Source organism: Phyllostomus hastatus, unplaced genomic scaffold, assembly GCF_019186645.2.
Source record: "Phyllostomus hastatus isolate PE091 unplaced genomic scaffold, TTU_PhHast_1.1 phas_scaffold_21, whole genome shotgun sequence".
Classification (NCBI taxonomy): domain Eukaryota; kingdom Metazoa; phylum Chordata; class Mammalia; order Chiroptera; family Phyllostomidae; genus Phyllostomus; species Phyllostomus hastatus.
The window spans coordinates 48271813-48298650 of NW_025334017.1; the positions used below are offsets into that span (position 1 = coordinate 48271813).

Genomic DNA, 26838 nt, shown 5'->3' on the forward strand with positions numbered 1-26838 from the left:
CGGGGGTGGGGGCGGCCAGCCTGGGGGCTGGGGCAGCAGGTGGGGCGGTGTGGGCCGGGCCCGCAGGGGGGGCTCCGGGACCCTGACAGGTCCTGCCGCCCCCCCCCCCCAGGAACACGACCGTGCTGAACTCCAAGGTCATCTCGGTGACGGTGAAGCCGCCGCCCCGCTCCCTGCTCACGCCCCTGGAGATCGAGTTCGCTCACGTGTACAATGTGAGTGCCCTCCGCGAGCGTGTGTCTGCCCGCGTGTGTGCGTGCGACTCCTGGCTGGCCCTCGGGCCGGAGGTCTCCCTGCCGCCTGGTGAGGGAGCTGCTCTCGCCCTGAACGGCCGTGGTGGGGGGACGGGGGCCTGGGGCGTCTCGCTCAGGGTCGCACAGCAGGTGACAGGGGAGCGGGAGCGAACCCGGCTCTGCCGCCGCTGCCCAGGCCCTAGCCGCCGCAGCCCCGGTCCCGCCGGCCTGGGGGCCCCCCCACCCAGGGCACAGAGAGCCGTCCATCTGCGGAACGCGTCTGCCTGGGCCCCCCTGGGCCCTGCCTTTTGAGGCTCTCTGTGGGGCCAGGCCGAGGTGTCCCGTGGACCAGCTGAGAGCCGGGAGCCGCAGGGCCACCAGCCAGGACAGGGCAGCGCCGGGCCCCGCGCCCCAGGCCGGGGTCGGGAAGACCGGGCCCCGTCCTCTCCCGCCGTGCGGACTGGGGCGCCTCGCTCAGCCCCCCCCCCCCCGGGCCACGGCCCCCACCCTGCCCGAGGGTGAGCGACAGGGCGGGCGAGGAGAAGTCGCTCCCACCTCTAGGTGTTCAGAGTGGCTGCCCCGCACACGCCGGGGCCCCCGCCCCTAGCACCCCAGTCCTCTCTGGGTCGGCGCTCAGTGACCCACAGGGCGATGCTCTCAAGGCCCCCCCCGCCGTGCCCGCCTGACCCTCACTTGCTCGCCCCACCGTCTCCCCTGGCTTCTCCGTGTTTCATTAAGCTGACCGGTCACGTGGGCACCTGGAGATGGGTTTGGCCACTGCTGCCCAGGCCCGCTTGGAGCGGGGACAGGAGCTGCCCAGGGCCCCACCGTGGGGTTGGAGTGGGGGGTCCGTGCCAGTCTCTCCCCTGCTCTGGGCCTCAGTTTCCTCCTCAAACGCCGTTTTCGAGGAGGAACGGCGTAGTCTGCAGAGCCCCGGCTCACTGGGGGCAGGCCAGGGCGGTGGCCCTCGGGCGGCTCAAGGGGGCGGGCGGGCAGGCGGCCCTGACTCCTCCCCACTCTCTCCGCAGGGCACCACCAACCAGACCTGCATCCTGTGGGACGAGACCGACGGGTGAGTGCCCCTGGGTTCGCGGCCTCGGGGCCCCCGTGGGTGCTTTCGGGGGAGTGGGCCCGGCGGGGGAGGAGCTTCTCATTCTGGCTGTGGGGCAGCACGGCGCCCACCCGACCCGCCTCCCACCCGTCTGGGGCCCAGGAGACAGGCCCGCCCACACGCTCGCCGCAGGCCGACCCCAGCGCAGGCCGGGTGGGGGGCGCGGCCCCGGGGCGCGAGGTGGAGTCAGCGGGGCAGGCTCCGGGGTCCCGGGCCCGGGTCCTCGTCCGGCTCCTGCCAGTGCTGCCGCGCCCTGCAGGGTGGCATCCGGTCCCGGGGCCCTGCGTGGGCGCCCCAGATCCGGTGTCCCCCGAGACGTGGCCAGGCACAGGGGGAGGTGGGAAGCCTCATGCAGCCACAGGCCAGAGTTTGTGCAAAGTCCCCTAAGCGGGAGCGGTCCCCAGAGGGGAGGAGGGTCCGAATTTTGGGAGATAGGACAGGAGAGGGCTTGGCGGCTGGAACCCGATGGGCCAGGTGGGCCTGGGGGCCTGCGCCTTCCCCCAAGAGGTTTGGTGCTCATTGGGATTCCGTGTGCATTAGTGTCCGTGGGAGGCTGGGCATCACTGTCACTGCGACCTGTTAGCCCCCAGGCCGGCCGGGAGGGTGAGTGGGCTCAGCGGGGCCCCCGGGCCTGGGGGGCCCACACCAAGTCCCCGCTCGTGGTCTGGGCGGCACGGGGACCAGCGTGTGTCCTGGGCGGTCGGGGGAGGCTCCCGCAGCGGCTGGCATGGAGGGGGCCGGTGTGCCGGGCACAGAGGGGACGAAGGGACTCAGGCAGGGCCTGAGCAGAAGCCGGAGAGCGGGCCGGGCGGCTGCGAGGGGTGTGGGCCCTCTGTGGGGCCTGAGTCCTGAGCTCCAGATGTTGTTCGGGGGGGGGGCCATCACCTGCCCCGCCCACCCCCCTTTAGTGGTCGCTGCCACAGGAGGCCTGGCCCTCGGCCCCGCTGCCCCCGGTAGGCGGGGTGTCCAGCAGGAGCCCCGGGACAGGTCCGTGTGAGGTGTCGGGTCCGGCCACGCACCGCAGCGGCGCCAGGCCTGGCGGCAGGAGGGCTGTGCCGAGCGGGTCCGCGGACGCCTCCCCGGATCCCGTGTTCCAGCTGAGGTCGCACCGCGCCGCACGCACGGGAGCCCCTGGGGACCCGAGTTTTGGCAGAAGGAACAGGCAGGGCGAAGACCTGGGCCGGGCGTGTGCACGGCCGGCCGGCCACCCGCACCGGCCTTTCCCGCTCTGGGTCTGAGGCCGGGGCAGAGCCCCCGGGTGGACCCCGGGCCCTGGGAAGCGGCGCTCCAGCGGGGTTGCCGTCGACGGCCGTCGTCTGGGTTTTGTCAGAGGCACAAGCTCTCGGCACAAACAGGGCGTCGTAAAGGCGGGACAGGAGCAGAGGCGAGGGAGAGAGCCCAGGCCCCTCCCCGGGGGCTGTTCACAGGCTGCCTGCAGCTGCCTGGGGCAGCCGGCCCATCCGAGGGCCCTCCTGCCCGGGGAGCTTCCCTGTCTGGGTCCCCTCCCTGCTCCCAGCCTCCTCGGCACCCTCACTCCCCGTTCTCTCCGTGGCACCGGTCCCCAGACAGTTTCAGGCTCCTGGCAGGAAAGTGCTTTCCAGAGAGAGGGGCCCTCGCCCTCCGCCGGGGACAGGCCCGGCCCGCGCAGCCCGAGTCCAGGACGGTGCTGCTGGGGCCCAGGCTGGCCTGGGCGGGGCCTGGCGCCAATCCCGCCCCCCAGGCCCCAGCTCCCCGGCCCTGCGGGAAGTCCGCCTGCAAGTGGGTCGAGGCCCAGCAGGCGGCGGCCAGGCCCGGGGCGGCTCACCACCGCTGCTCCCCTCTGGGTGGGTGGGATCGTCCAGGTCCTGCTGCCTGGGGCCCAGGGTCCCAAGGACAAGCGGGGTGGCACCAACAGCTGGGCTGTGTTTGTGGCGGGCCCCGCCGGGCCCCCACGGGGCCTGCCGCCTCTTGGAGGCCCGCGGTGCGGCTGGGAGCTCTGGGGTCGGGGATGGGGCGTCCGACCCGGAGCCGGGCGGCCCAGGGCCCGCAGGGAGGGGGCTGCTGGGCAGAGGCGACAGGAAGGATGCCCCCCTGCCCTCACCCCGGCTCAGTGCTGACGGACCTCCTTCCGTGGCTGCTCCGGGCCGCTCCTCCGCCGTGACGGGCCTCAGAGGGGCCAGGCCTCCTGGGTGACCTGAGGGGGCCCGGGCAGAGCCCCAGGTCCGCTCCCACCAGCATGCCCAGAGTCACGTCTGTGCTGGAGGGGCCCTGCACTGGGGTCTGGGGTGCCCTACAGGGTCACGGGGGGTGGGGCCCAGAGCCCTCCGTGGCCGTCAGTGAAACAGTGACCTCGCGATGCGTGACTGAGCCCGGAGCCCCGACAGAGCCTGCACCTCAGTCTCAGTGGCCCGGCCCCGGCCACAGGCTGAACCCTGACCCTGGTCTCACTCTGAACTCTGACCCTGGTCATATCCTGAGCCTGACCCTGGTCTCATGCTGAACCCCGACCCCAGTGACGGGCTGAGCCCCGACCCCGTGTCTCATGTGGAGCGACTTCTGCATGTGTGTCCACACGTGGTCATGCGTGTACAGTAAGCGTGTGGGGCTGTCTTCCTCTGCAACCACATGTGACAGTCGAGTGTGCAACACACTCCCCTGGGGAAGGGTGAGTCCAAGGATCTGCCCACAGCGCAGCCCCCCCACCTCCCCTGGGCGCACACGCACACACACACACACACACACACACGCACGCACACACACACACACCGGCTGGGCACTCACGGGGGGGCGGCAGCCCAGGCTCTGTGGATGCCGCCCGACAGTCCCCAGGGGGAGGCCCTGAGCCAGGAGCTCACGTCCTGTAACCCCAACCCCCCCCACCGTGCCCCCCACCCCCGAGCTGACGGTGCGGCTCAGGGTCTGCACAGTGCCCACCGCCACGGCGCCCTCGGGGTGGGGGTGGGGGGGAGGGGGCGCAGGGGGTGGGCCGCGCGGAAAGAGCCCTCGCAGCGTGGGTGGGTGGGTGGGTGGGTGGGCGCAGGGGCCGTGAGTGACGGGGAGGGAGCTCGGGGGCCGGGCCTGTGGTTCTGAACGGACAGCTCCCTGGGTCTCGGGCGGACAGAGATGGCAACTGTCTGACCTCTCTCTCTGTTTAAACAAGAAGCGCTCCAGGGCTCCGTAGAGGGCACAGGTCAGCGCAGGCACGACCTTCAGAGGTCGCCTGCTCCTTCTCAGTTGAAAACGGGGGCTGCTGAGGCCTGGGATGGGGACAGCAGTGCAGGCCAGACCCACCCGGACCCCCCTGCCCCCCATGCTCCTGCTCTGCCTGTGCCAAGGGTGCAGAGGGTGGGGAGGGGCTGGGTGCTGTCCCCCAGAGGAGGTGGGTGTCCTCCACGCCCAGCACCCACCGCACTGCGCTCCTGGGCACGCACCCACCTCAGCCGCAAAGGCTCTGAGAGGTCCTGCAGCCGCCCCCACACCCCGTTCCATCCGGCGGGGTTCCCCAACCTGGGGGCTCCCGGCATCCTTGGGCTCTGCCTCCGGGACAAGCTGGCGGAGGGTGCCGGTGGGAAGGGTCCCGTCCCTGCGTGCTGTGTGGACCCTGTCCGGGGGTCTGACCCCCGCTGGCGCCCTCAGCTCCGCCTGCTGTGCGCACGGGAGCCTTCTTGCCACCCACCGCCCCACCCCCAGCCGAGGAGCTGAGGACCCAGCCAGCCCGAGGTCGCCCCAAGGGTCACTCTGGCCTGTGCTTTCTCCCCGCCCTGAGGGTCCGAAGCAGCCCCACGGGCAGGGGCAGCCGTGGCAGGGGGACCCGGGACCCAGCCCCCTCCCCCGCCCTGGGCCCCTGCCGAGTGCCTGTCCGGGTCCCTTTAAGAGTCCTGCCCCCCGTCCGTGGTTTCCTTGGAGAGGGCAGTGAGGGGCCGGCCGCGCCGGGCGAGCGGAAGGGAGAGTTGGCAGGGTCCCCGCGCCGCCGCCCACGGCCGGCTCCCAGCCCGCCTTCTCCCACGCCAGCTGGCTCCTGGCGGAGGCAGGGGCCCGGAGGGGGCTGGCGGACCCCGGGGCCTCTTCAGGGAGTGGGAGAGGGTCTGCTCTGGGCAGGCTCCGCCGCCCACCCCAGCCTCTGCCCTCTTCCTGCTGCCCCCGCTCTGTCCTTGGGGGCCCACCCTCCCCTCGGGGCTTCCGGGCCGGGGGCGTCGCCCTGCGGGGCTTGGGAACTGGAAGGGGGTGGACTGGTGGGGACACGGGGCTCAGGCCCCGCTGTGCTGTCTCTGGAGTGGGGCGAGGAGCTCCCCCGGCCCTGCCCTTCCCCCAGGACCCTCCCCCTGGCCAGCGGGACTGCTGGGCCCTGTCCTCTTCCCCGTCCCCACGGGCCACCGGCACGGCGGGCCTGCCTGCCTTTTCCCGGCATCCTCACCCCCGTCCAGGGCTCTGCCGGACCCCAGCTTGCGGGAAGTCTCGTGTCCGTGTGTGTCTGCGTCCTGCCTGCCCCCCACCCCCAGCAGGACGGGAGCCCCCAGGGCAGGGCCTGGCTCTTGTGCCCCACCTAAGGGGGGTCCCGGCTGTGCCCACATGGGCTGTGGAAGCCCTGGCCCCCGTGTCCTCAACGGTGACGGGGCAAGACCAGTGCCCACCGCCTCCCGGGGCAGGAAGATGCCCCCGCCCCAGCCCCCACCCGGCCACTCCCAGGCCCCGCAGGGGACAGGACTGGGGAGCCTTGTCTGCAGAGGGGCGGAGTCCCGGTACCCCCCCCACTGGGCTGCTCCCAGCTGTCCGGCCCCTCGGCCCTCCCGTCCCGGTGCCCGCCCCCACGTCTGGGTGCCCCTGTGGGTGGGGGCCTGTGCGGGGCTCACAGGGCCATGCCCAGGGGGAGGGGGGGCTCGGCCAGGGCCCCTTCAGGGCGGGAAGGGTGGATGTGGGGACAGAGCAGGGGACACTCCGGAAGGGCTTGAGCCCAGTATCACACAGAGGTGCTTGAGTGCGCTGCTCGCGGGGGTTTCGTCCATCTGTCCATCCGTCCGCCCGTTTGCAAGGTGCCCAAGTTCTGAGTGTTTGTAGCAAAGCTCCACGATGTTGAGCCCTGGGCCGTGCCCGGCGCTGCGGCCGGTCCGTCCTCCCGGGAGGCGGGTCCGGGGTGGGGGCCACCTCCTGGCCTCTGCCCAGGGGTGCCTGTCCCCGCAGGCCCGGGTCCGGCGGCCCGCCCCACCCAGGCTCACTCATGGAGATGGCCCCCGTGACCGTGAGGAGGTGGGGGGGGGGCGCTAAAGGGCACCCGGTGGCCCTCCTCACTGCCTTCCCGCCGCCAGGTCTGTGGTGACAGGTCCGGCGTGGTGGAGGGTCTTTGAGACCCCAGTGCCTTGCGTCTCCGTGGCCCGTTGCTGGCGGTGCTGGGCGGGCCGTGACCGACTGCCCTCAACTCCGCGGGGAGCTGACTCGGGATGCGGGGGCCAGCCGTGGGGCGGGCACAGGAAGGACTTCCGGGCGGGCAGCGATCACGGAGGACCCTCAGGTCCCGTGTCCTCTCTCGCCCTCGGTGCAGGGGCACCAGAGCAGGGGCGGAGGAGTGGCCTGGAGGTCACCCGGGGCAACGTGGCCTTTGGGAGTCAAGTGACCTAGGAAATGCCTGGGGATGGGCCCGTGGCCTGGGGTGCGAGGGACAAGGATGACGCAGCTGCCCGTGGAGTCTCAGCCGCCGTGGTGGACGGGGTGGCGGCGAGACCGCCTGGTGGGCTTGGCCTCCACAGTGCCCTGGGCACCACAGGCGCCGAGTCCGCGCTCGCTGGATCTGGGCGACAGGGGTCGCCAGCCAGTGTGGGCCTGGCGACCGCTGTAGGGCTGGTTCTGCGGAGGCGGTGGCCGTCACGGCGGTGCCGCTGACCTGGGGGCGACCCTGGTGGTCGCAAGGACAGGGCGAGGGCAGTGGCAGTGGTGGCGGCGGCTGTGCTGTTGATGCTGTGGGCGGGCGAGTTCGTGCGATGGCCCGGCTCCTGCTGACGAGGCGGTTGTGGCCGACGGTGGTGGCGGTGGCACTGATGGTCGGTGATGCGGTGACGGTGGTGGTGTGGCTGTCATTCTTGCTGAAGGTGGTGGCGCTCTGGTGCTCTCGGTAGCGCGACGGTGGTGCTGCTGCTGACGGTGCTGTCGGCAGTCGGGAGGTGATGGTGACATTTACAGTGTCCGTGGTGGTGACGACGGTGGTGGCGGTGGCACCGGTTGTACTGTTGGTGTCGCTGACGGTGTTGCCCTGGTGGTGGTGATGGCTTCAGTGGTAGCAGTGGGGGGAGGTCATGGTGACAAGTTAGCGGGTGTGGGGGTGGGACCAGCTCTTAGGGGGATTTCGGGTCCCCCCATATGGGGACCAGGACGCACCCGCGGCACCGCCCCCGAGCCAGCCTGCAGCAGACGTGGTCAGGGTGGACGGGAGGCCGTGGGGAGAGCCCGCAGCCACCCTGGGGAGGACGAGGCGGGGCAGAGCACAGCGGGCGCTGAGCTGGGGGACCTAGTCCGGCCAGCACAGGGCTCGGGGCACCTGGTGCCCAGCCCCGGGGCCGGCACGGGCAGGCCGGGCAGTCACGTGCCGAACGGGCCGGTGAGCACCCCAGCCTGACCCCCGCTGTCCCGGCGGCTGGAGCGGGAAGGGTGTGGGACCTGGGGCCCTGTTCCCTCAGCCGGCAGAGTGACAGGCAGGCCGGGTGGAGCCGGGCTGGGGTGCACCGCGTGAATTCCGAGCGAGGGCAAAGGGCGCGGGTGGGATGCCTGGGTCTGGGCCCTGAGCTGGGGGCTGGACCTCAGCCCGTGCAGGCTGGTCCCTTCCTGGTGGGTTCCAGGGTTGCCACCCGCAGCGGCCCCGGCCTGCACGGGTCTCGGGGGCTGGGACGGGCGTGGAGCCGGGTCTCCAGCCCAGCGCGGGCCTGCGGCCGGAAGCCCTGACTCAGGAGCGGTGGCGGCGCCGGGGGCAGGGAGCCGGGAGATTGGCATCTTGGGTCGTGGGGACATGAGTGGCCCTGGAGGTCTGGGTCTCAGCCCCAGGTCCCAGGCATGCTGACCGAGGCTCAGACGCCGTCAATTCCAGGGGGGCCGTGGGCCCAGGAGGCGGGGCGCCTCACCTGGCAGCTCACTCAGCAAGACCCAGGCCAGGCAGGCGCCCGCCCCGCGGGGTCCCCCGGTCTCGGGTGTCGCTCCCAGGCCCTGCAGAGAGAGGAGATGGTGCCGCCCGGGCCAGGTTCCGGGGAAGCAGACGGGGCCTGCTCTGCGGGTCCCCCACGCTGGCGGCCGGGAGCGGCTGGGCGGGGGGGCGGGGGGAGGCCCCCGAGGCTTCCTGGAGGGGGCAACGGCGAGACAGCCCCGTGGACGAGGCTGAGCCAGCCAGTGGACGGGAGAGCGTGGGGTCAGAGGGACCGGCTGAGACCGGGGCCTGGAGGCCGGAGGGCACCTGCATTCCGGGACCCGAGGGTCCGTCTGCGTCTACCTGTGCGGATGGGGCCACCGGGACCGAGGGTGCTGGGCGTCGTGGTGGTGAGCCCCGGCTGCCGGGCGGCGTAGGGCCTCGGGTGGGGACCCCAGTGCAGGGCAGGACCTGCTGGAGGGACCGGGTGCAGCGCCCAGGGCCGCACAGGCAGCCCAGGCCGGCTCCCTGGAGGAGGAGGCCCGGCGCAAGCCTGGGTCTGCGGCTCGACAGGCGGCAGCAGGGGCGGGAGGTGGGCTCTCCCGAGGCACGCGGCGTGACTTCGCGGGCATGCACTTGGGCCGGCCGTTTCAGGGACCCCCAGTGGAGGCTGCGCCCCGAAGACCGAAGGTTCGAAGACTGGTTCTGAGGGGCTCCCGGCAGCCCCTGCCCTCGGAGACTCCTGCCCACTTCCTGCTCTCCCACTGGGGGGTGCGGTGCCCACTGCGGCTCCTTTCTGCCCCGTGGGCGGGCCCCGTGAGTCACGCACACCACGGTGTGGATCAGCCCATCCCAGCAGCACCCGCCCGTGGGCTGGCAGGACACGTGAGCGCCGTGAGGGTCCCGGCGCGCTCTGGGAATGTGCCGGAGCTGCAGGGAGCTGGGCTCACCGCCTGGAGGAGGCCACAGTGGGGCTCTTTAGGGGGTGCTGGGGGGTCCGGGCTCGTCCCGGGGACCCCGTGGCCTCTGGTTGGAGTGAGGCGGGAGCTCAGAGGGCTGTGAGCAGTCGGCCTGGCGCTGGCAGCGGCCTCGGTGGCCAGGGGACGCCCGGTGGGGGGGGGTCGAGGGCCCGGGTGGTGTCCCGGCGCAGAGGGCCGCACAGGACTCCCGGTGCGCTGCGGAAGCAAGGCCGACTGGGCCAGCCGCAGGCGTCAGAGGGGGTGGCGGAGGCAGAGGGGGTGCTGCCCAGGCCCGGCTGAGCACCCGCCCGCCCCACAGCCTGTGGGCAGCGAGGTGAGCAGGCCTGGCCCGGCCAGTCCCACCCTCCCAGCACCTGGAGACGGGGGACAGAGCGTAACCGTGGGGCGGGGCGGGGGGGGGGGGGTGGACCGGGCAGCAGGCGGGAGGGCTGTGCGGAGGCAGAGGCTGCAGGTCAGCAACAGGCCTCGCTGCAGGAGCCCAGGCGCTGGCCCTGGCCTGTGGCCGTGAGGTGGAGCCCGCCGGGCTGGGCCTGCCCTGGGAGCTCCAGTCCAATGGGGCAGGACTCTGCCCTCAGAGCCCTGGTCTGAGGGGCCCAGGCCCCCTCAGCCTCCGCACAGGCAGAGGGAGGCTCCTGCCCTGCCCCCCAGGCCCCCTGCCCCCCTGCTCCTGGAAGGGGCCGTGGCCCTGGCGCCCTCTCCCCCCGGACCAGTAAGGGAGGGGCAGTGTCTCCGACCCGGACTCCTCGGGCCTGGGGACGGGGGGGCTGGCTCCGGGACCCAGACGCTCCAGGTCTGGGAAGCTCGGGCCGGAGGTCGCAAACGGTCTTCCCGGTGCCCCGTGGTCACCGTGCGTGAGAGGAGGCAGCGGCCCGCCGGCCACAGAGGTGGGAACGGAGGTTCCCTGCAGCGGGGGGTATTCCGGTCAGTCAGTCAGTCAGTCCTACTGGTCCCACGCCCGGGCAGCTTCCAGAGTGGCCAGCAGCTGCCCACCTGCTGGGCTGCCGGCCCGGCCAGCTTGTTGTGGGGTCTGGGGGCCGCGCATGCTCATGCCCCCCGGGGCCGGAGGCTGCGGGCAGGCCCTGGCTTGACCTCGCAGCCTGGTGGACAGCTGCCCCTGCCCCCCTCCTCCCGGAGGCCGATAAGCTAATTAGTGCCCATGGCAGGACTCCTGCAGGCCTCGCCGCCGGCCGGCCGGGCTGGCGCTCTCCCAGGAGGTGGCCGGCAGCTGTCCGCCTGGCGCCCTGCAGACCCGCCAGTGCCGGCTGGGACCCTGCCAGGCTGCCGGTCCCAGCCAGCCTGCTCCCCTCACCCCAGGCCTCGGGGTGCCCGCACCCCCTCCCGGCTCTCCCAGCAGCCCCCAGGCAGGAGAGAGACCTGGGTTGCCCCCCCCGCCCCCCGCCCAAGGGGGAGGGCCCGGGCTGTGACAGCAGCTGCATCGGGCATGAGCAGGGCTGGGATTTGAACCCGTGACTGTCTGGCCCCACGGCCAGTGCCATCCACAGGCTGGGCGGCTCGAGAGAGGGAGGTAATGGTGGCCGCACAGAATGGCCAGCAGGACGCTTTCTTGGAGCGCGCTGTGTTTGGCCGTCTCCTGGTGTCGGGTCAGTGGCCGGTCCCTGCAGGGCTGCCGGGTCCCGGGGCCGAGGACACGGCCCACCCAGTGGGGGGCGGAGACGGGGTGGGGGGTGGGGGGGGTGCAGGCCGGGGTCGGCGAGGGCCCAGCGGGTCGTGCCCGCGTGGTGCTGGGGTGGAGACGGCGGCTGGGCGTGGGGGCACCAGGCTGGACCTGGGGTGCTGCGGGGAGGGTGTGCCAGGGCTCTCAGGCCGCCCCCCCTTTCCTGTTCCTTCCATTGCCTGGGCCTCGTCCTGGTTCTGTGGTTGGTGGAGTTTCCCCTGCTCCTGAGAAGGGGTGGGGGGGGAGGAGGGGTCTCTGCTGGGCCCTTGATAGGCTCCAACCGCTGCCCCACCCTGTACTGGGTGCCTGTCGCCTGCAGGGTGGCGGAGTGGCAGCCGGCCCGCACAGGCGGCCGAGTTCTGGGACCGCCTCCCTGCGCCCCTGCGGGGGCTCTGCTCAGCTGTGTGGCCCCTCACACCTCGGCTGCTCCCGGGCCAGCAGCGGGGCAGGGGGCAGGGGGCCGAGGCCGTGGGGGCTCAGACAGAGGCGTCTCTGGGAGCCACAGGCAGAAGCTCCAGGGCCCCTCCGTGGCCCGAGTCTGCTCCTGCCTCCTTGTTGATGGAAGCCCCCAACACGACTGTGCTGTGAGACCCCCCAAACTCTGGTCCCCCGGACTCAGGGGACCGTGCCCCCGAGGGGAGGGACGCTCCCTCCTCTCAGCGCACTGCAGACGTGAGCCAACGGGCTGGGGGCCGGACGGGAGGCACCCGGGGCCCCAGAGCCCGGGCCGGGTCCTGGGCGTCGAAGCAGCTGTGCCTCGCTGCCCCCCGGGGCCTCGGTTTCCCGCCTGAAATGCAGGGCTGGGGGGGGGGCGGGTCCCCTCCCGCGGGGGGAGAACCCGCGAGAACAGTGGAGCTGCGGGTGTCCGGCCGACCCGGCGCCGGCCTTCTCCCCGGGGCCCGCGCAGAGCAGGGTTGTGTAACACCTCGGATTCAGCGGAGCCCACGCGGGCGCCCGCGCTCCCACCTGCCGGGAGACACCAGCGCGCACCCGGCGCTGTGCTGGGAGCTTCCGGGGGCCTGCCCCTCCCCACCCTAGAGAAGTTGCCCACTCGGCCCAGACGGGCGGGGGGGGGCGCGCAGGGGTGATGAGCAGAGGCGTCACGGTGTGTCACCGTGCCTGCGTGGGCAGGGCAGGGCTCCTCTGGGTCGCGCCCGGGCAGGCAGCAGCGTGCCCCAGCCCAGCCCACTCCCGCGTGTGGGTCCTGAGGAGCGGAGTTTCAGTCTGGTCTCCCCGGGCAGCCCGGAGCCCCCCACAGCCCACAGCCCCCCACAGCCCACAGGCTCCGGGCCCTGGGGGGGACCCTCCTGCAGGCCCAGCCCCTGCAGGCTCAGCCCGGGTTGGACTCTCCCAAGTTCCTGACTGTGCGCACTGGCCTTGAACGTGGGCCGGACCGCCAAGGGAGGGTTTGCAGCAGTGCGGGGCAGGTGCACCGAGGCCCCAGGGGCCGTGTGTTTCGGCAGAAACGGAGATGCCCCGCCTGCAGACGGCCGGCAGGCCCTGGGTCAGCCCGGGGCGGGGGGGCTTTGTTTATGCTCTGGGAAGGGAAGCTTGTCCGGTCCCAGAAGAGGAGCTTCAGGCCCCCCGGGGGGGCTCCAGGGCCTGGGGGCGGTGGGTGTGGGGGATGGGGCGGTCCCAAGGTCACCAGAGTGCCTGCCGGGGGCTGCAGGGGCTGAGGGGCAGGGGCCGCCCACCCCGCCCACCCCGCCCACGTGCACCCCACGCAGTCCCCGCTGCCTGGCTGGCCGCCCCCTCGGCTCGGCTCAGGCTCCGGGCGGCGCTGGGGCGGCGCGGCGGGCGGGGCGCTCCCCGGCTCGGCCCGCGCTCCCGTGAGTCGCTCTCCCGTGGCTCCGCGGCGGCGGCCATGGGGCGCGAGGCTCCGGGGGCCGGCGGCGGGGCGGACGCGCGGCCGCGGGCGCAGGTGCCGGTGCGCGCTGGGGCCGGGGGCCGGGACCCGGGGCGGGGCGGGCGGGGCGGGCGGGGGCCGCCGCTCACGCTGCCCTGTCTCCCCCCAGACCCGCCTCCCCCGCCCCCCCGCAGCTCGGGCCCTGGTCGTGGCGCGGCTGCCGCACGGTGCCCCTCGACGCCCTCCGGACGCGCTGCCTCTGTGACCGGCTCTCCACCTTCGCCATCTTAGCCCAGCTCAGCGCCGACGCGGTGAGACCCCGGCGGGACGCGAGGGCGGCGGGCGGGGGCGCGGAGGGGGCTTCCGGCCGGACTGTCACCGCCGGGCGGGCGGCGCGCGCAGAGGGCGGGGCTGGCGGCTGGCGGGAGGGGTCGGTGCGCCCGGCAGCCCCCGGGCCGCAGGGTGGGGGCGGGCGAGTGGGTGGCAGTGTGGAGTTGGGGACTGCGGGGCAGAGCAGGGCTGGGGTCCCGGGAGTGTCTGATGGGTGAGTCTCGCCCACTCTCCTCAGAGGCCTGGGGCCCTGGAGGGAGCCGGTGCTCAGAGGAGCCAGGCTGGGCACCACCAGGCGGCTGGGCTGGGAGCAAGGCAGGGCCTGGAGGCGCGGGGCAGACCCCTTCCCTCGGTGGGGGCGTTACTGGGTGGCAGGTTCCCACCCCTCCTGGGAGACGGGGAAGCACTGCCACCTTAGTCAGAGCCTCCCCCACCCACCCCGAGTGGCCCCTGGCCTGCGGGGGAGGCTGCGTCCCACGTAGGGGTCCCAGGGTGGATGGGTGCTGAGCCCAGCCGGGGTCCACAGCCTCCCCAGAAAGGCCCCATCATCTCAGGAGCCTCCTTTTTGTTTGGAGATTTTTGTGGGGGCTGCCAGTTTCTATGGTAACGGCATCTGGGGCCAGCTGGCTGGCTGGAGCCCTGGGTGCCAAGTCCGGCCCGCTGGGGCTGCTGGGCCCTCTCTTGGGGTCCAGCTGCCCTCACTGGTCCTAGGAAGACCTGGCCCCGATCACTGGGCGCCCGAGGGTGGCAGGGCCCGAGCGTGCGCTCCCCGAGCCCCCTCGGCCCAGGCCTGGTGCGGGCAGCAGACACGGAGGACAGACGCGGGGGGGGGGGGGATGTGGCTTTCCCGGGTGTGGGGGCGGCCTCGTGGGCTGGGTGGAGGAGCCCCCCTCACGGAGGCCCGGGCTCACCGTGGAAGAGTTCCAGCTGTCTCCGAGACTATGCCACCCACTCTCTTCTCCTCGGGGACATGGGTGGGGAGGGCGGGGGTGTCAGCCACGGGCCCCCACAGGGTCAGAGCTGGACGGGACCTTAGAGGTCATTGCTACTAAACGCCTCGGTTGATGGGCAGGGGAGCCAAGGTTTGGGGAGGGGGGTCTCACCCAAGGTCTTAAGGTGAGTCTGGATGGACAGGGGTCTGCGGTCCTGCCCTGGACCCAGGGGTGCCCTCCTCCATCGGGCTGTCCCTGTGGCAGGCTGGCCCTGCTGGTTCTCGGGTCAGGGCCCTGGGGGCAGCAGCAGGGGCCATCCCCGGGGGCTCCCTGGAGGAGGCAGCTTTCTGCGTAGCTAACCCAGGCAAAAGCAGCAGTCTACGCCACACAGGGGACGGCCGGTGGGGCAGGGGTTTCCTCGGTCCCCCGAGAGGCCGCAGCAGGCAGGGCAGCGCCCAGGCACGGGTCCCCGATGTGAGGAGGTGCGGGGCAGGAGGGCTCCGGTGGGGGGGTGGGTGCCCCCGGCCCAGGGCCTGCCTAGCCCAGAGGAGGACGTGTTTGGTCCAGTCTTGGATGCACGCTTCTCCCTGGCACACGGTGAGCCCCCAGCAGCCCCCACCCCTCTGAGCTTCGGCTTCTGCCCCGGGGCGGGGGGTGCTGACCCTGTGCTGCTCAGGGCGGGGTGGGGGGGCAGTGAGGTGCAGACCAGCTGGTGGGGGCTCCTGGAGCAGGGCCCAGCGGCCTCCAGGCACCGCCCCCCCTTCTCGGGTGGGGGCCAGGCGCGCAGACCTGGCACCGGGAGCGTGCGCGGGGAGGGTGGCGCACGGGCGAGTGGGCGGCTGTGCTGGTGAAACGCGGCAGTGAAGGGGCTGGGTGCCAAGGGGGCCTTTCTAGGAAAAGCCAACCTGTGCCAGGTGCCTCCGAGCAGGAGCAGCCGGGCCCCACCGCCCCGGAGAGGGGCCGGCGGGAGGCGGGGCCGACCCGCCGGGGGCCGCGAGGCTCCGTCTGGCAGCGCGTCAGCACCGAGCTCAGGGGCCCCTGGGGGCAGCCTCGAGCGTGGTATTGGCGTGCGTGGAGGTGGGACGGGGGCGGTGTGGCAGGCACCCCGTCACCACGGCACAGGAGAGGCACCGAGGCCAGGGGTGCAGGGCTCCCCGCAGCCGCGGAGCCGAGGGCGGGCCACCTGGCTGCTCTGAGCCTCAGTTTCCCCATCTGTAGCACAGGGTGGTGTCGGCCCCGCCCGGTCTGTGACCCCTGAAGGACATGGGCGGGAGCGGGAGGCGAGGGTGCCGGAGGCACCGACTGGGCTCCAGCCTGCCCGAGCCCCCGGGCCTGCCGGCAGCCGGGCACTGCCTTCCTCTGGCCGCAGTCCAGCGCAGGCCCAGGGGGAGGTCGCCCTAGAGGTGCCAGGCCGGGAGGGACCGAGAACAGAGGGGGGACCGGTCACACACCCCGGGCGCTGCCCCGACCCCTGAGTGTCTGGGGCTGGGGCAGACCCCAGTCCCAGCCTCCCCGGGGCAGGGCAGTGTGGACAGGCCTGGGCAGCCCCTGTGGGGGGCAGGGCCTGCCGCGCTCTCAGAGCGCCCTCTGTCCTGGGGGTCGTTTGGGGGCCGGGCGTGAGCCGGAGGTTTGCGGCAGGGCCCTGAGGGGTGAGCAGGAGCTCACCAGCGAGCTTGGGGCGGGGGTGGGGGGGGGTTGTCCAGGGAGGGTGAGAAAGGCAAGAGGTGGAAGGCAGGGTGGGGTTCAGAGGGCAGGGCTGGGGCGCAGGGCTGTGGCCCTGAAGAGCGTGGTGCAGTGGGAAGCTGGGGGGCGGGGGGCGGGGGCTGGCAGAGCCCCTGCAGGACCGAGGCGGGGCTGCCCAGCAGCCCGTGGGTGGGGGGCAGAGCGGGCTGGGCTGGGTGCAGGGCGATGGATGAGGGGCCGCCCGCCTCCGCCACCGGCGCTGGCTGGACGCGCTGGGCACCGGTTCCGGTCTGAGTGGGCAGAGCTGCAGTGCAGGGCAGGAGGCGGCCTGGAGGGGCGAGCCCCCCCCCGGCCAGGACGAGGGCCCAGAGGCGCCCGTGGAGGGGGGCGCTGTGGGCGGGCCCTCGGAGCCGGCTCGGGATGAGAATGCCGGGCGGGGGCGCAGGGAGACAGGACGGAGGAGCCGGAGCGTCGGACCCCGCTGTGCGGCTGCCGGCCTGCTCTGAGTCACGTCTGTGAGGGGGCCGGGCCACCTGCCTCGGGCTGCGTGGGGGCGGGACGGGGTGCAGTGCTTGCAGCGCCCGCCATAGCCGGGCAGGCGGCATGCGGACCAGGGCGTGGGGGCGGCGCCCCTGTGCTGTGCTGGACCCTGGGTGAGGAGTCGGACCTGGGCCCGGCCCCGGGTGCCCAGGGTCAGGGCTGTTTCCTCAGGCCTCGGGCAGCCGCGGGCAGCCGCGGGCAGGGCCGGAGCGGGGCCGGGGTGGTGCCGCGGGAAGGAGAGCGGTGCGTGGGGGGGAGGCAGCGCAGAGGTGTGCGTCCACGTGGTGGGAGTGGCCCAGCCGTGCGGACCACGCGGGCGGCCGGGGCACCCTGGAGAGGCTCGGTGCGCGATGGGGCGGGGAGGACCAGGGCCGCGTTTCCGGCTGGGCGCTGAGGTGTCACCTGGGCGCTGAGGTGTCACCTGGGCGTTGAGAGACCGCCGTGGGATGGGCAGGGGCAGAGCGCCAGGCCGCAGGCCCACGCTCGGCCGGGGCGCTGGCCTCGGGCAGGTGGCGGCCCTCTGCGTCCCCTGGTGCCCGCCTCTCACCCCGAGGTCCCCAGCCCGGCCCTGCAGTGAGCCCTGGGGTCTCCTGACACCCTCACTCACCCACTCTGTCCCCTGTTCCCTCTGCGCCGTCCAGGGCCTGCCAGGCGGAGAGGGGAGGGAGCGAGGCGAGCTGGCGGGCGTGCGGCCGCGGGGCCCAGTGGGGACAGGGAGGCAGATGGCCGCAGAGCAGGCGGGAGCTGCTCGCTCCGCCACCCGTGACCCGCGTGGCTGGCTGCGGGCCAGCCCCGTGTCCTAGAAACACTTGCCGGGGTCGCCCTGCCCCCGCTGTCGGTTTCCCCCTGGCCTGCTCCCAGCCGTGGGCCGGCGGTGATGGGGTGATGGGGCGATGGGGCTCCCAAGGGCCCCCACTCTGGAGCCCAGTCTCTGGGAGACGGTGGCACTGTCCTCGTCCCTGGCAAAGCGTGCGGGACGGGGGCTGAGGTGGGAGCGGTGCCCTGTCCCCCTGGGGTCACCGGGGGCCTGCCTGGAGGAGGCTTCCTGGCCGAGCCCAGCGGGCCGGCGGTGCCGCCCACAGAAGCCGTGGTGCGCCCAGGCGACCCGGGGAGCGGACGTGCCGGCGAGCCCAAGGCCCAGGGCCAGCAGGCCTGCTGTGAGGTGCGCCGGGCCTGTGGGTCTGCAGCAGCCGCACCGGAGCCCCAGGTGGGCGGCCTCACACCTCGCCTTGGCCTTGGAGAGCAGAGGGAGGGGCGGGAGTTCCCAGCAGGGTCTCTAGCCCCCCATCCACACTGGCGGGAGCTCGGTGGGCACACCCATGCCCTGCCCGGGGTGGTCGGGGCCCGAGGCCCCCAGCAGGCTGGCAGCAGCTGAGAGGCCAGTAGGCGGCCGGGCCTCGTTGGGGGCCAGGACCCAGGGGTGTCGGGGGCCAGGGTGTGCCGGAAAGCAGGTCGGGCTGACCTTGAGCACCCTGGGGCCCCGCCTGCCCTCCACTTCCTGCTGCTCCCTGCCTGGCCAGGTGGCAGCTAGGAGAGACGGCCACTGGGGCCCCAGAGGGCGGGGCGCCGAGGTCACCTGAAAGTTCAGGGCCAGCTAAGCCCAGAGTTGCAGAGCCCCCTTCCCTGGGACCAGCCAGCTCCCTGGGGGCTAACAGACGGTTGTGTTGGAGCTGCCCCCCACTCCAGCCATGTCCCCAGGGGTGGGAAGGTGTCGGCTGCAGGGTCGGGGGGTCCTAAGAAGCCCTTCCACCTCAGGCCATGGGGTCCCCACCTTCCTTCCCAGACCTGAGAGGCGGCAGGTTGGGAGGGGCCGCACAGCCGGTCTGCAGTCCCCGGGCCCTCTGGGGGCTGCGGGCCGGCAGGGCCCACGGCATGCACCGTGGGTCGTGCGGTCCACGGGGCGGGCCCGTGGTGTGCAGGCCAGGCCTCGAGGTGGGACTGAGGGGGCAGGCCGGACCCCAGGCCTGTGCAGAGCCAGGAGTGTGTTCTGAGTTACCTGGGGCCGGGGGGCAGGGGACCCGGGACGGGGGATGGGGGTGCCCTCTAGTGGCTCTTCATGAAACGCTCTGGCTGCTGCTTGGAGCGGGGGAGCCCCAGGGGCTGGACTCGGGTGGGGGGGGGGGGCAGGACCCCTGCCCCGGCGGCTGCACGCCCGCCCCGCCCCGCCCTCACTCCGGCCTCCCCTCGCCTCCCCAGAACATGGAGAAGGTGGCGGTGCCGTCGGTGACGCTCATCGTGGGCTGCGGCGTGTCGTCCTTGACGCTGCTCATGCTGATCATCATCTACGTCTCCGTGTGGAGGTGGGGTCCCCGCGGCTCGGCCGGGTGTAGGGACTGGGGGTCCCGGGGGGCCGGGGAAGGGGGCAGCCACGGGGGTGGGGGTGGCCCAGAGCCCCCTCCTTCTCCCCTCCCCAGCCAGCAGCACCTGTCCCCTCTGTGCCCTGCCCGGCCCCCTGCCATCCGTCAGGCCTGGACGGCTCCCCACCGCCACCCCTGCACCCCTCGCACTCCCACCCCCGCCCCCACCGTCCCCCCACCGTGCTGCTCAGGCCCCCTCCTGACTGCCGCTCCGGGGCGCTGGGGGGGGCACGTGGCGGCGGGGACCCGGGCAGGCCAGCTGTGGAGCCGGCTCTGCCGACAGGCTCCTGCCTCGGGCCGGCCCGCACCCGCTCCTGCCCTCTGAGCCCGCTCCCCCGCTGAGCTCCCTGCCCACCAGGGCCCCCACGGTCCCCCGGCTCCCGGTCCGTCCTGTCACCCGGGCCTCCCGGAGCCCAGGGCTGGGCCGCAGGGAGAGACCCTCGCGCAGTGCGCCCCCGGGGCCGCCTCGGGTTTGGGCCCGTGGGGCGGGGCGGGGCGGGGCGGGGCGGGGAGGAGCGCCCGCCCCGGGGGCTGCTGTCTGAGCCGGCCCCCCGCCTGGGGCGAGGGACAGGCGGGTGCGCGGTGCGGGTACAGGTGTGAGGCGGCCACAGCCGTGCGGGGGAGTGCATGGGTGCGGGCCCACGCGGGGGGCACGTGCCCCCTCCCTGCCCCCAGGGCCCCCTGTGAAGCCCGTCGAGCAGAGGTTTGGGGCAAGGAGGGTGAATCAAGGTCACCCGCCTGCCCAGCAGCCGCCCCCCCGGGCCCGGCCCGGACTCCCAGCGTGTCCGGCCCTGTGGGCAGGGCAGCGCCAGCTGATAATTGAGCTGACATCGCGCCCGAGGCCAGCAGGGAGAGGTCGATGCGGCCAGTGGGGGGCGGCCCCCCTTTCCTGGCGGCCGGGTGCCGGTGAGCCGAGGGCTCTGTCTTGCCTGAGGATGCGGTGCCTGGGTGGTCAGCATGCCGTGTCCCTCCTCTGGGCCCGCGTGCCCCGAACCCCTGCGGACAGGCCTCTCCCAGACCCTGGGGACGGGGTGTGGGGCAGCGCAGGGCCGTCTGGGGGGTGGAACCGGCGATTTTCCAAGTGCCTCCTCCTGGGCGCCGCAGCCGGGGCCCCGCCCTGACCGTCCTGGGGGGCAGTGGAGACCGTGAGAAGGGTCAGGGCCACCCAAGGCCACCTGCCACCTCAGGGCACATCACGGTCCCCAACGCTCTGCTGTGTCCTCACCTTGCCACCTGCCTGGGTCTCAGCTGCCCAGGCTGCTGGGGGGGCCGAGTGGGAACCGGGAGCAGAAGTGACAACGGCCCCCCCCGTGTGTCCCCACTCTGTGATGTCAGCCCCCGCCCCAGGCATGGCCGCCGTCACCCTCGCCCCATCCCACAGAGGGAGAGAGCGAGGCACGGAGGGGCTGGGGCGGGCACCCAGGGTCCCACAGACACCGCGGGCCGGGCTCTGGGGCCCCCATTCCGAGCCCCTCCACCTTCTTGTCTCCAGGTCAGGACCAGGCTGGGGGGACAGGGCCAGGGGCGGGGCGCTGCGGGGGTGAAGACAAGGAGTGGGCAGTGAGTCCCAGAGAGAGTGCTCCGTGGCTCTGCCCGGGGGTGGGGGCCAAACCGGCAGGGAGAGGGTTGCATGACGAGGAGAAGCCGTTTTAAGGATGAGTCACCCCAGCAGGAGAGGGCGGCTGTGCTTAGCGGCTCCCCTCCCCAGGGCTCTCCCTGGCGCCTGGCTGCACTGGAACTCGGTGCCCGGTGCGGCAGGCGTGGCGGGGGAGGTGGCGATGGTGATGGCGGTGGTGGTGGTGGTGATGGTGGTTGTGGTGATGGTGGTGGTTATGATGGTGATGATGGTGGTGGTGGTGGTGGTGGTGGTGATGATGGTGGTGGTGGCGGCGGCGGCGGCAGTGTCTGTGGGAGGCGGCAACCCCTGCCCTCGGGGCGGCCGCAGAAGCCCTGGTCTTGTGCAGCGAGGCCCTGCCGGGCGCTGACCGCACCCCCCGCCCCCCCCACCCCCCGCAGGTACATCCGCTCCGAACGCTCCGTCATCCTCATCAACTTCTGCCTGTCCATCATCTCGTCCAACGCGCTCATCCTCGTCGGGCAGACCCAGACCCGCAACAAGGTACCGCCCCGGCCCCGGCCCGCCCCGCCCGGCCCAGTGTGCCCAGGTGGGGTGGGCGAGGGTGGCAGGGATGACCCCAGCAGGGCCTGGACCCCGGGGTCCCCGGGGAACTCAGGGAGCAGGGGACCAGAGCCACTTGCTGTCCTTCTGCTTCTCTGGCCACGGTGGCCATGAGGCTCAGGCCCAGGACGGGGCGGGGGCTGGTGCTTGGCCAGGGTGGACACTGGGACTCGGGGTCCCGAGTGTCCAGCTGGAGCGGAGTTCTGTGATGAGCCAGCTCGAGCCCCCGCCCCAAGCCCACTGCTGGGCACCAGTCTGAGCTGGTCCTTGCCTTGGCCTGTGGCCCTGGGGGCGACCTGCTTTCCCTGGGCCCTGAGGTCAGCACCTAGTGGACAGACTGGCTAGAGCAGAGCTCCGCAGGGGGCGCCCGGCCGGCGTCGGGCGTGTCTGTGAATGGGCGGGCAGGGTGACGGGGTGAGAGGGGTGTCTGTCCCTGGCCATCTGTGGGCCAGGTCACCCAAGCACCCGCCGGGGGGCTTAGGTGCCCTCAGCCCATCTGGGGGCCGTGGACCCAGCGACCCCTCAGTGGCTTCCTGCCCGGGGCTGGCCCTGGTCACCACCGCGGTCGCTGGGCCGCTCACTCCGGGGGCGTCGAGGCCCGCACAGCCCCCCACCCCCGCGCCCGCCCGCCCGCCCAGGTGGTGTGCACGCTGGTGGCCGCCTTCCTGCACTTCTTCTTCCTGTCGTCCTTCTGCTGGGTGCTCGCCGAGGCCTGGCAGTCCTACACGGCCGTGACCGGCCGCCTGCGCAACCGCCTCGTCCGCAAGCGCTTCCTCTGCCTGGGCTGGGGTGAGCGCCCGCCCCCGGGGCCCCGTGCCCCTCCCTCCCCCCCTCCAACGGGCACCCTGCCCGCCCGGGACCCCTGCCGCCCGCCCCAGAGCTGCCAGGTGAATTATCCACGCCAAGTGGGACTGAACCTCAGGGAACGAAGAACATCGTAGCATAGTTGCCGTGTTCCGGTCAACATTCCCGACACCCGTGTCCCGAAAGTGTCCCCTCGTGCACCCGAAGTCAGAGGTCACGGGGAGTGCAGCGTGGCACCTGCCGATCCGGCCGCCCTGCCCCCGTTTCTGCACGCCCTCGCCCCGGCCCCCTCCCGGCCCCCCGCCCTCCACCAGACGCGTGGGCGGCGGGGGACCACCCACCTCCCTGCTCCTTCCCTAGGGCTCCCCGCGCTGGTTGTGGCCGTGTCCGTGGGGTTCACCAAGGCCCGAGGGTACAGCACCGTGAACTAGTGAGTCCGGGCGGCGCGGGGACAGCGCGGGGACGGGGCCCCCCAGCACCTCCAGGCCCTGCCCCCGCCCTAGAGGGCGGCAGCTGGTTGCGCCCCCACCTCGCAGATGGGGTGGCCCCGAACTGGAGGCCAGGCTTTTCCCGGGTGGCCGTCTCCCTCTCCTAGCCAGCTCTGCCCGGCCACGGGCAGAGGGGCCGAGAGAGCGGAGCCCCCGGCCTCTGATGCGGACAGGACAGCCGGCCTCGCTGAGCCCTGAGAACTGCAGCCGTGGGCCTGCAGGGAAGCCTGGGCGGGCCGGGGTGGGGGGGCGGGGCGGGGCAGGGCAGGGGGGCCTGTTTCTCAGAGGACGTCGCAGCAACCCCGCGGGATCAGCTGGTTGAGGGCTGGGGGGCCTCGACTGCCAGGCGGGGAAGCTTGGGCTTGTCCCGGCGTGCGGCTTCCTGAGGCGCGGGGCTGGGGGCAGGGGCCGGAGGTCGGAGGTCGGAGGTCGGCGGGGCTCTCGCTGCAGGGATGGGGGAGGAGGGGCGATGAGAGCCCGGAGGAGCAGCTGACACTGGCTGTGCCCCTTGGGGTCACAGTGCAGCCCAGGGCACAGGATGTGGGGGGCCCCTGAGCAACGCCCGGTCTGGGGAGGGGGGGCAGTCACTGGATAGGAACGGAGACCCAGTTCCTGGGGCCCCAGCGGGGTCAGTGCTGAGAGTGGGCCCGGGCGGGTCAGGGGAAGGCAGGGTCGCCGAGGTGGGCTTGGGAGGGTGAAGGGTCTGTTTGCAGATGGCACGGGGGGAGGAAGGCTCAGGGAAAGGAAGAAGCTGGGTGGGGGGTAGGCAGCACCCTCTGTGGGGTCGAGGCCCCGGGGGCCGCCATCAGGGAAAACTCGGGGCAGTGTAGCACTGCTCGTGACGAGTGAGAAGGGAGGAGGGGCTGCGCCAGGCTCGGGCGCAGAAGCCCAGGTGCGCAGCCACGCCGCTGCGGCAGGCGGGCGGGCGGGCGGAGGGCCAGGCTCGGGCCCAGCCCGGCGTCTCAAGGAAAGGGAAGGGGGCCGGGGTTGGCCAGCCCCTGCTCTGGGGCGGCTCCTCCACCTGTAAACTGGGGGCCACAGTGCCGCCCAGCCCCCCGCCCCGGGGCTCTGAAGCCAGAGAACAAGAGCATGAGCTGGGGCTCCCGCCCTGGGGGCACGCTTCTCCCGCGCTGGAAGCTTCCACCCCCCTCAGCGTCTCCCCTGCCCCCCAGCCTGTGGTGCCTGCCCCCCTGTCACGGGGCGGGGCCCACACCCGGCCACTAACCAGCCTGTCTCCCTCCCCAGCTGCTGGCTGTCCCTGGAGGGGGGACTGCTGTACGCCTTCGTGGGACCGGCCGCCGCCGTGGTGCTGGTACGGACCACGTGGTCCTGGGCTCCTGCCTGGGGCCACAAGTTCTGATCCCCGTCCCCGGGGTGGGGCGGGCGGTGTCCACAGTCCCCTGGCCGGCCTTGGGGGTGCAGGGATGCAGAGGCCAGGCTGGGGCAGCTGCCTAGGGTTCCTCGGAGCAAAGCTTGCCTGATTCTTGGGGACCAGCCCTGTGCCCACCAGGCCTGTGCACGTTTGCCGAGTGAGGAGTCGGTGGGCGGGTGGGGGGTGCACCGGGGGAGGCCCGGGCCGGGAGCCTCAGAGCCGGGGCTGGGGCCGTGCTTCTCCCTGGGTCCCCTCCCTCAGCCGTCAGCGTTCTCCCCGCCGTCCCCGCGTCCTTTCGGTGAGGGGTGAGGGAGTGCCCAGTGGCACCACCGGGGTCATCGTCCCCAGGTTACGGGGGAGTTCAGGAGCCGGGCTCCAGCCCCTAGGTCCCTGGGAGGCGTGGGCAGGGCATGGTGGGGCTGCATGCCAGGCTGGTTGGCACAGCCGGTCAGCGGCCAGGGACCATTTCAGGGTGGGCGCCCCCCCACCCCCCCACCCCCTCCCCCCGGTGCGGGGTAGAGGCAGGAACCTCGTCCCATCCGGTGTCTATTCCCAGGATGCATCTGGAGGGAGGGCTGGTCCTGACCCACTGCTGCGGGGCCTCGGCCCCGGGGCCCCTGGGCACGTGGGGACGTGCAAATGGAGGCTGAGCTTTGGTGGCAGCCGGGGTCCTGCCCTCCCCTGGCCCTGCCGCGTGACAAAGGAGGTCGCCCGGGAAAGTCACCTCCGTGCCGTCGGGCGGCAGAGTCTTTGGTGACGGCGTCCCCAACCACGTGGACAGGATGGTGGGAGGCAGGGCCCGGGCACCCGCTGAGTGTGGGGTCAACCCCCTGGACCCCTGGGCCCAGGGACCCGGGCGTCCAAGCCGCAGGGACTGAGCCCTCGGAGGAAAGGCCAGGGAGGAGTCTGAGGGGCGCCCTGGGGACTCGTCTCTGAGTCCCAGGTGGCAGCGGAGCGGCGGCCGGGGAGACCCCCTGCGGCACCAGGAACCACTTCCCGGGCAGGGCCTGCCCTGGCGCCCCTGGGTGCCTGGCCGTGAAGGGTCGCTGGGTGCAGAGCCAGGGAGGCGGCGCCTGGGTGGCTGGGAGTGAGCCCCCCACGGTGGGCGGGATTCCAGAGCCTGGGCGGGGCGAGGCCGGCCTGGAGGTCACTGGAGGTCGCTCCCACGCTCTGAGCGGGGCAGGCAGAGTCAGCCCCACTCTGGGGAGGGCCAGGCTCACCCCGACCCCAGCCTGACCTCTGATCCCTGACCTCTGGACAAATGGAACCCCGCTTCGCACGCTGCGGCTGACCACGGTGGAGATGGCAGGCAGGCCCCCGGGCCGCCCACCCGACACAGCCCGCTGAACCAGACCCCCGTCGGCCCGTGAGCCCGCGCTGGCCGGCCCGGCCCTTCCTCTTGTCCACCCCGCCCGACAGGGCTCCCGGGTCCTGGCGGAGCCTGTCCGGTGGGGGGGTCACGTGGGAGGCTTGAGCTTCGGCGCCCGGGCACGGGGGGCCTCCCCGACAGCGGGGGCCATGAGTGCAGGGGCCGGGGGGCTGCAGGCGGGGTCACGGTGGTGGGGCGGGGCGCCGGCACCCCACGCCCACCTCTGCCCGCAGGTGAACATGGCCATCGGGATCCTGGTGTTCAACAAGCTGGTGTCCAAGGACGGCATCACGGACAAGAAGCTGAAGGAGCGCGCGGGGTAGGACCCGGGCTCACCCCCCCCCCCCCCCCCCCCGCCCAGGCAGAGGCTGGGACCGGCAGAGGGGCGCGAGGGGCCCCCACCAGCTCCGCCTCCAGCAGGGCCACAGTCCCCCTGTCTGGCCCGTGACAGGGCACGCCTCCTGGGGGGTCCTCAGGGACCCCGCTGCTGCCGGTGCTCCCCTCCCTCCCCTCGGGGTCGGCCCCCCCCACCCCCGGGAGCCTTCGACTCAGGAGGAAGGAGCGGTGGATGGCCCGGGTGGCCTCCCGCTGGAGACCATAGCCTGGCCAGGAGCGCACGGCCCGGCCGGCGGTGGTTCCCAGGGGCTGGGCCGTGCCCAGCAGTGGGGGGGCGGGCCCCACGTGGGAGCCCACTGCCCCTCAGCCTTGCGGGGGACGGGGGCCCCAGGACACAGGGGTGCCGGGTCACCGCCAGGCCGGCAGCACATGGGACCGGCCCCCTCTGTCCTGCCCCGGCCTTCTGAGCCCCCCTCACCTTGCCCGTACCCGCTCTGTCTGTCCCTCGGCCTGGCCGGTGTCTGCGTCGCGGTCCCCCCCACCTTGTGCCAGTCTTGCTCTTCCTGTCTGTCTCCTCTCCCCCACTCCCTGCTCCCCCCGCACCGTGAGCCAAAGTTTCAGGAAACCGGCCCCTGAGGGCCCTGGTCTCGGGCAGAAACCTGCTGGGGAGCGCCTGGGGCCCTGGAGTGCCCGCAGTGGCTGGGCGCACGGCCTCGGGGGTGGCCGTTCGGGAGCGGGGGACCGGCCGGTGTGCGTGGGCCCATCCCCCGCCTCTTGGGCGGCAGGAAGGCCAGTGGCGCAGGGCCCGCCTGCACCCCCCCCCCCCCCGCCGCCCCGGGCTCAGGACTTTGTCTGCCCGTGTCCTGCGGTCCCCGCCCCCCCCAGGCAGGCTCTGCCGCGCCCCACAGCACAGCTGAGCAGACTGAGGCAGGCTCAGGCAGGTGGCGCAGGGCTGGAGCCCGGCGAGGCGGTTCCAAGATACCAGGCTGGCCGACTGGGGCCGACCGCTGCCTGTTTCGGAGACCCCTTCCCACTGTACTGCGGGGCCCGGGAGCCCAGGCAGGAGACAGCTCACCCCCCGCCCCCCCTCCCCGGGGCCACTACCGTGCGCGCTCAGAGCCGCCGGCTGGGCCACCGCCCCGGTCGCTCTCAGGCGGGGCCGTGGGCCGTCCGACCAGGTGCGGGGGACCAGGAGAACGAGCTGTGGCCTCCACCGGAGGGTCTTGCGTCTTTGTGCCAATGTGGGTGGGCCACTGCAGCCCTGTGCACCCGGCGGGAGCCGGCCCAGGCCTCCCGAGGACCACTCTCCCCCACACCCCGTCCTTCCTGGCCGCCAGGACCTCATCCCCAGTGCCACAGGGCCCTGCCCCTCTGTCTGCGTAGGGTCCCATCCCTCCCCCCTCCCGGGCCTCATCTCCCCAAGACCCCTTTCCCACATCCTCCAAACGTCGAGCCCGTCCCCCACTGGGGGACCCCGTCCCCGCCCCAGGAGGCGCGGGCCGGACTGCGGTCTGGCCACCCC

General features: G+C 73.3%; 1 protein-coding gene across 1 annotated transcript in view; it reads left to right on the top strand.

The window, feature by feature from the left end:
- Window positions 1-26838, top strand: part of ADGRB1 (adhesion G protein-coupled receptor B1) — a 56224-nt gene that overhangs the window by 17609 nt on the left and 11777 nt on the right. Inside the window, 9 exon segments of the mRNA XM_045861531.1 lie at window positions 113-215; window positions 1262-1305; window positions 13096-13237; window positions 18608-18711; window positions 20785-20887; window positions 21586-21736; window positions 22112-22181; window positions 23485-23551; window positions 25214-25299. Coding sequence (XP_045717487.1) covers window positions 113-215; window positions 1262-1305; window positions 13096-13237; window positions 18608-18711; window positions 20785-20887; window positions 21586-21736; window positions 22112-22181; window positions 23485-23551; window positions 25214-25299 — 870 coding nt within the window.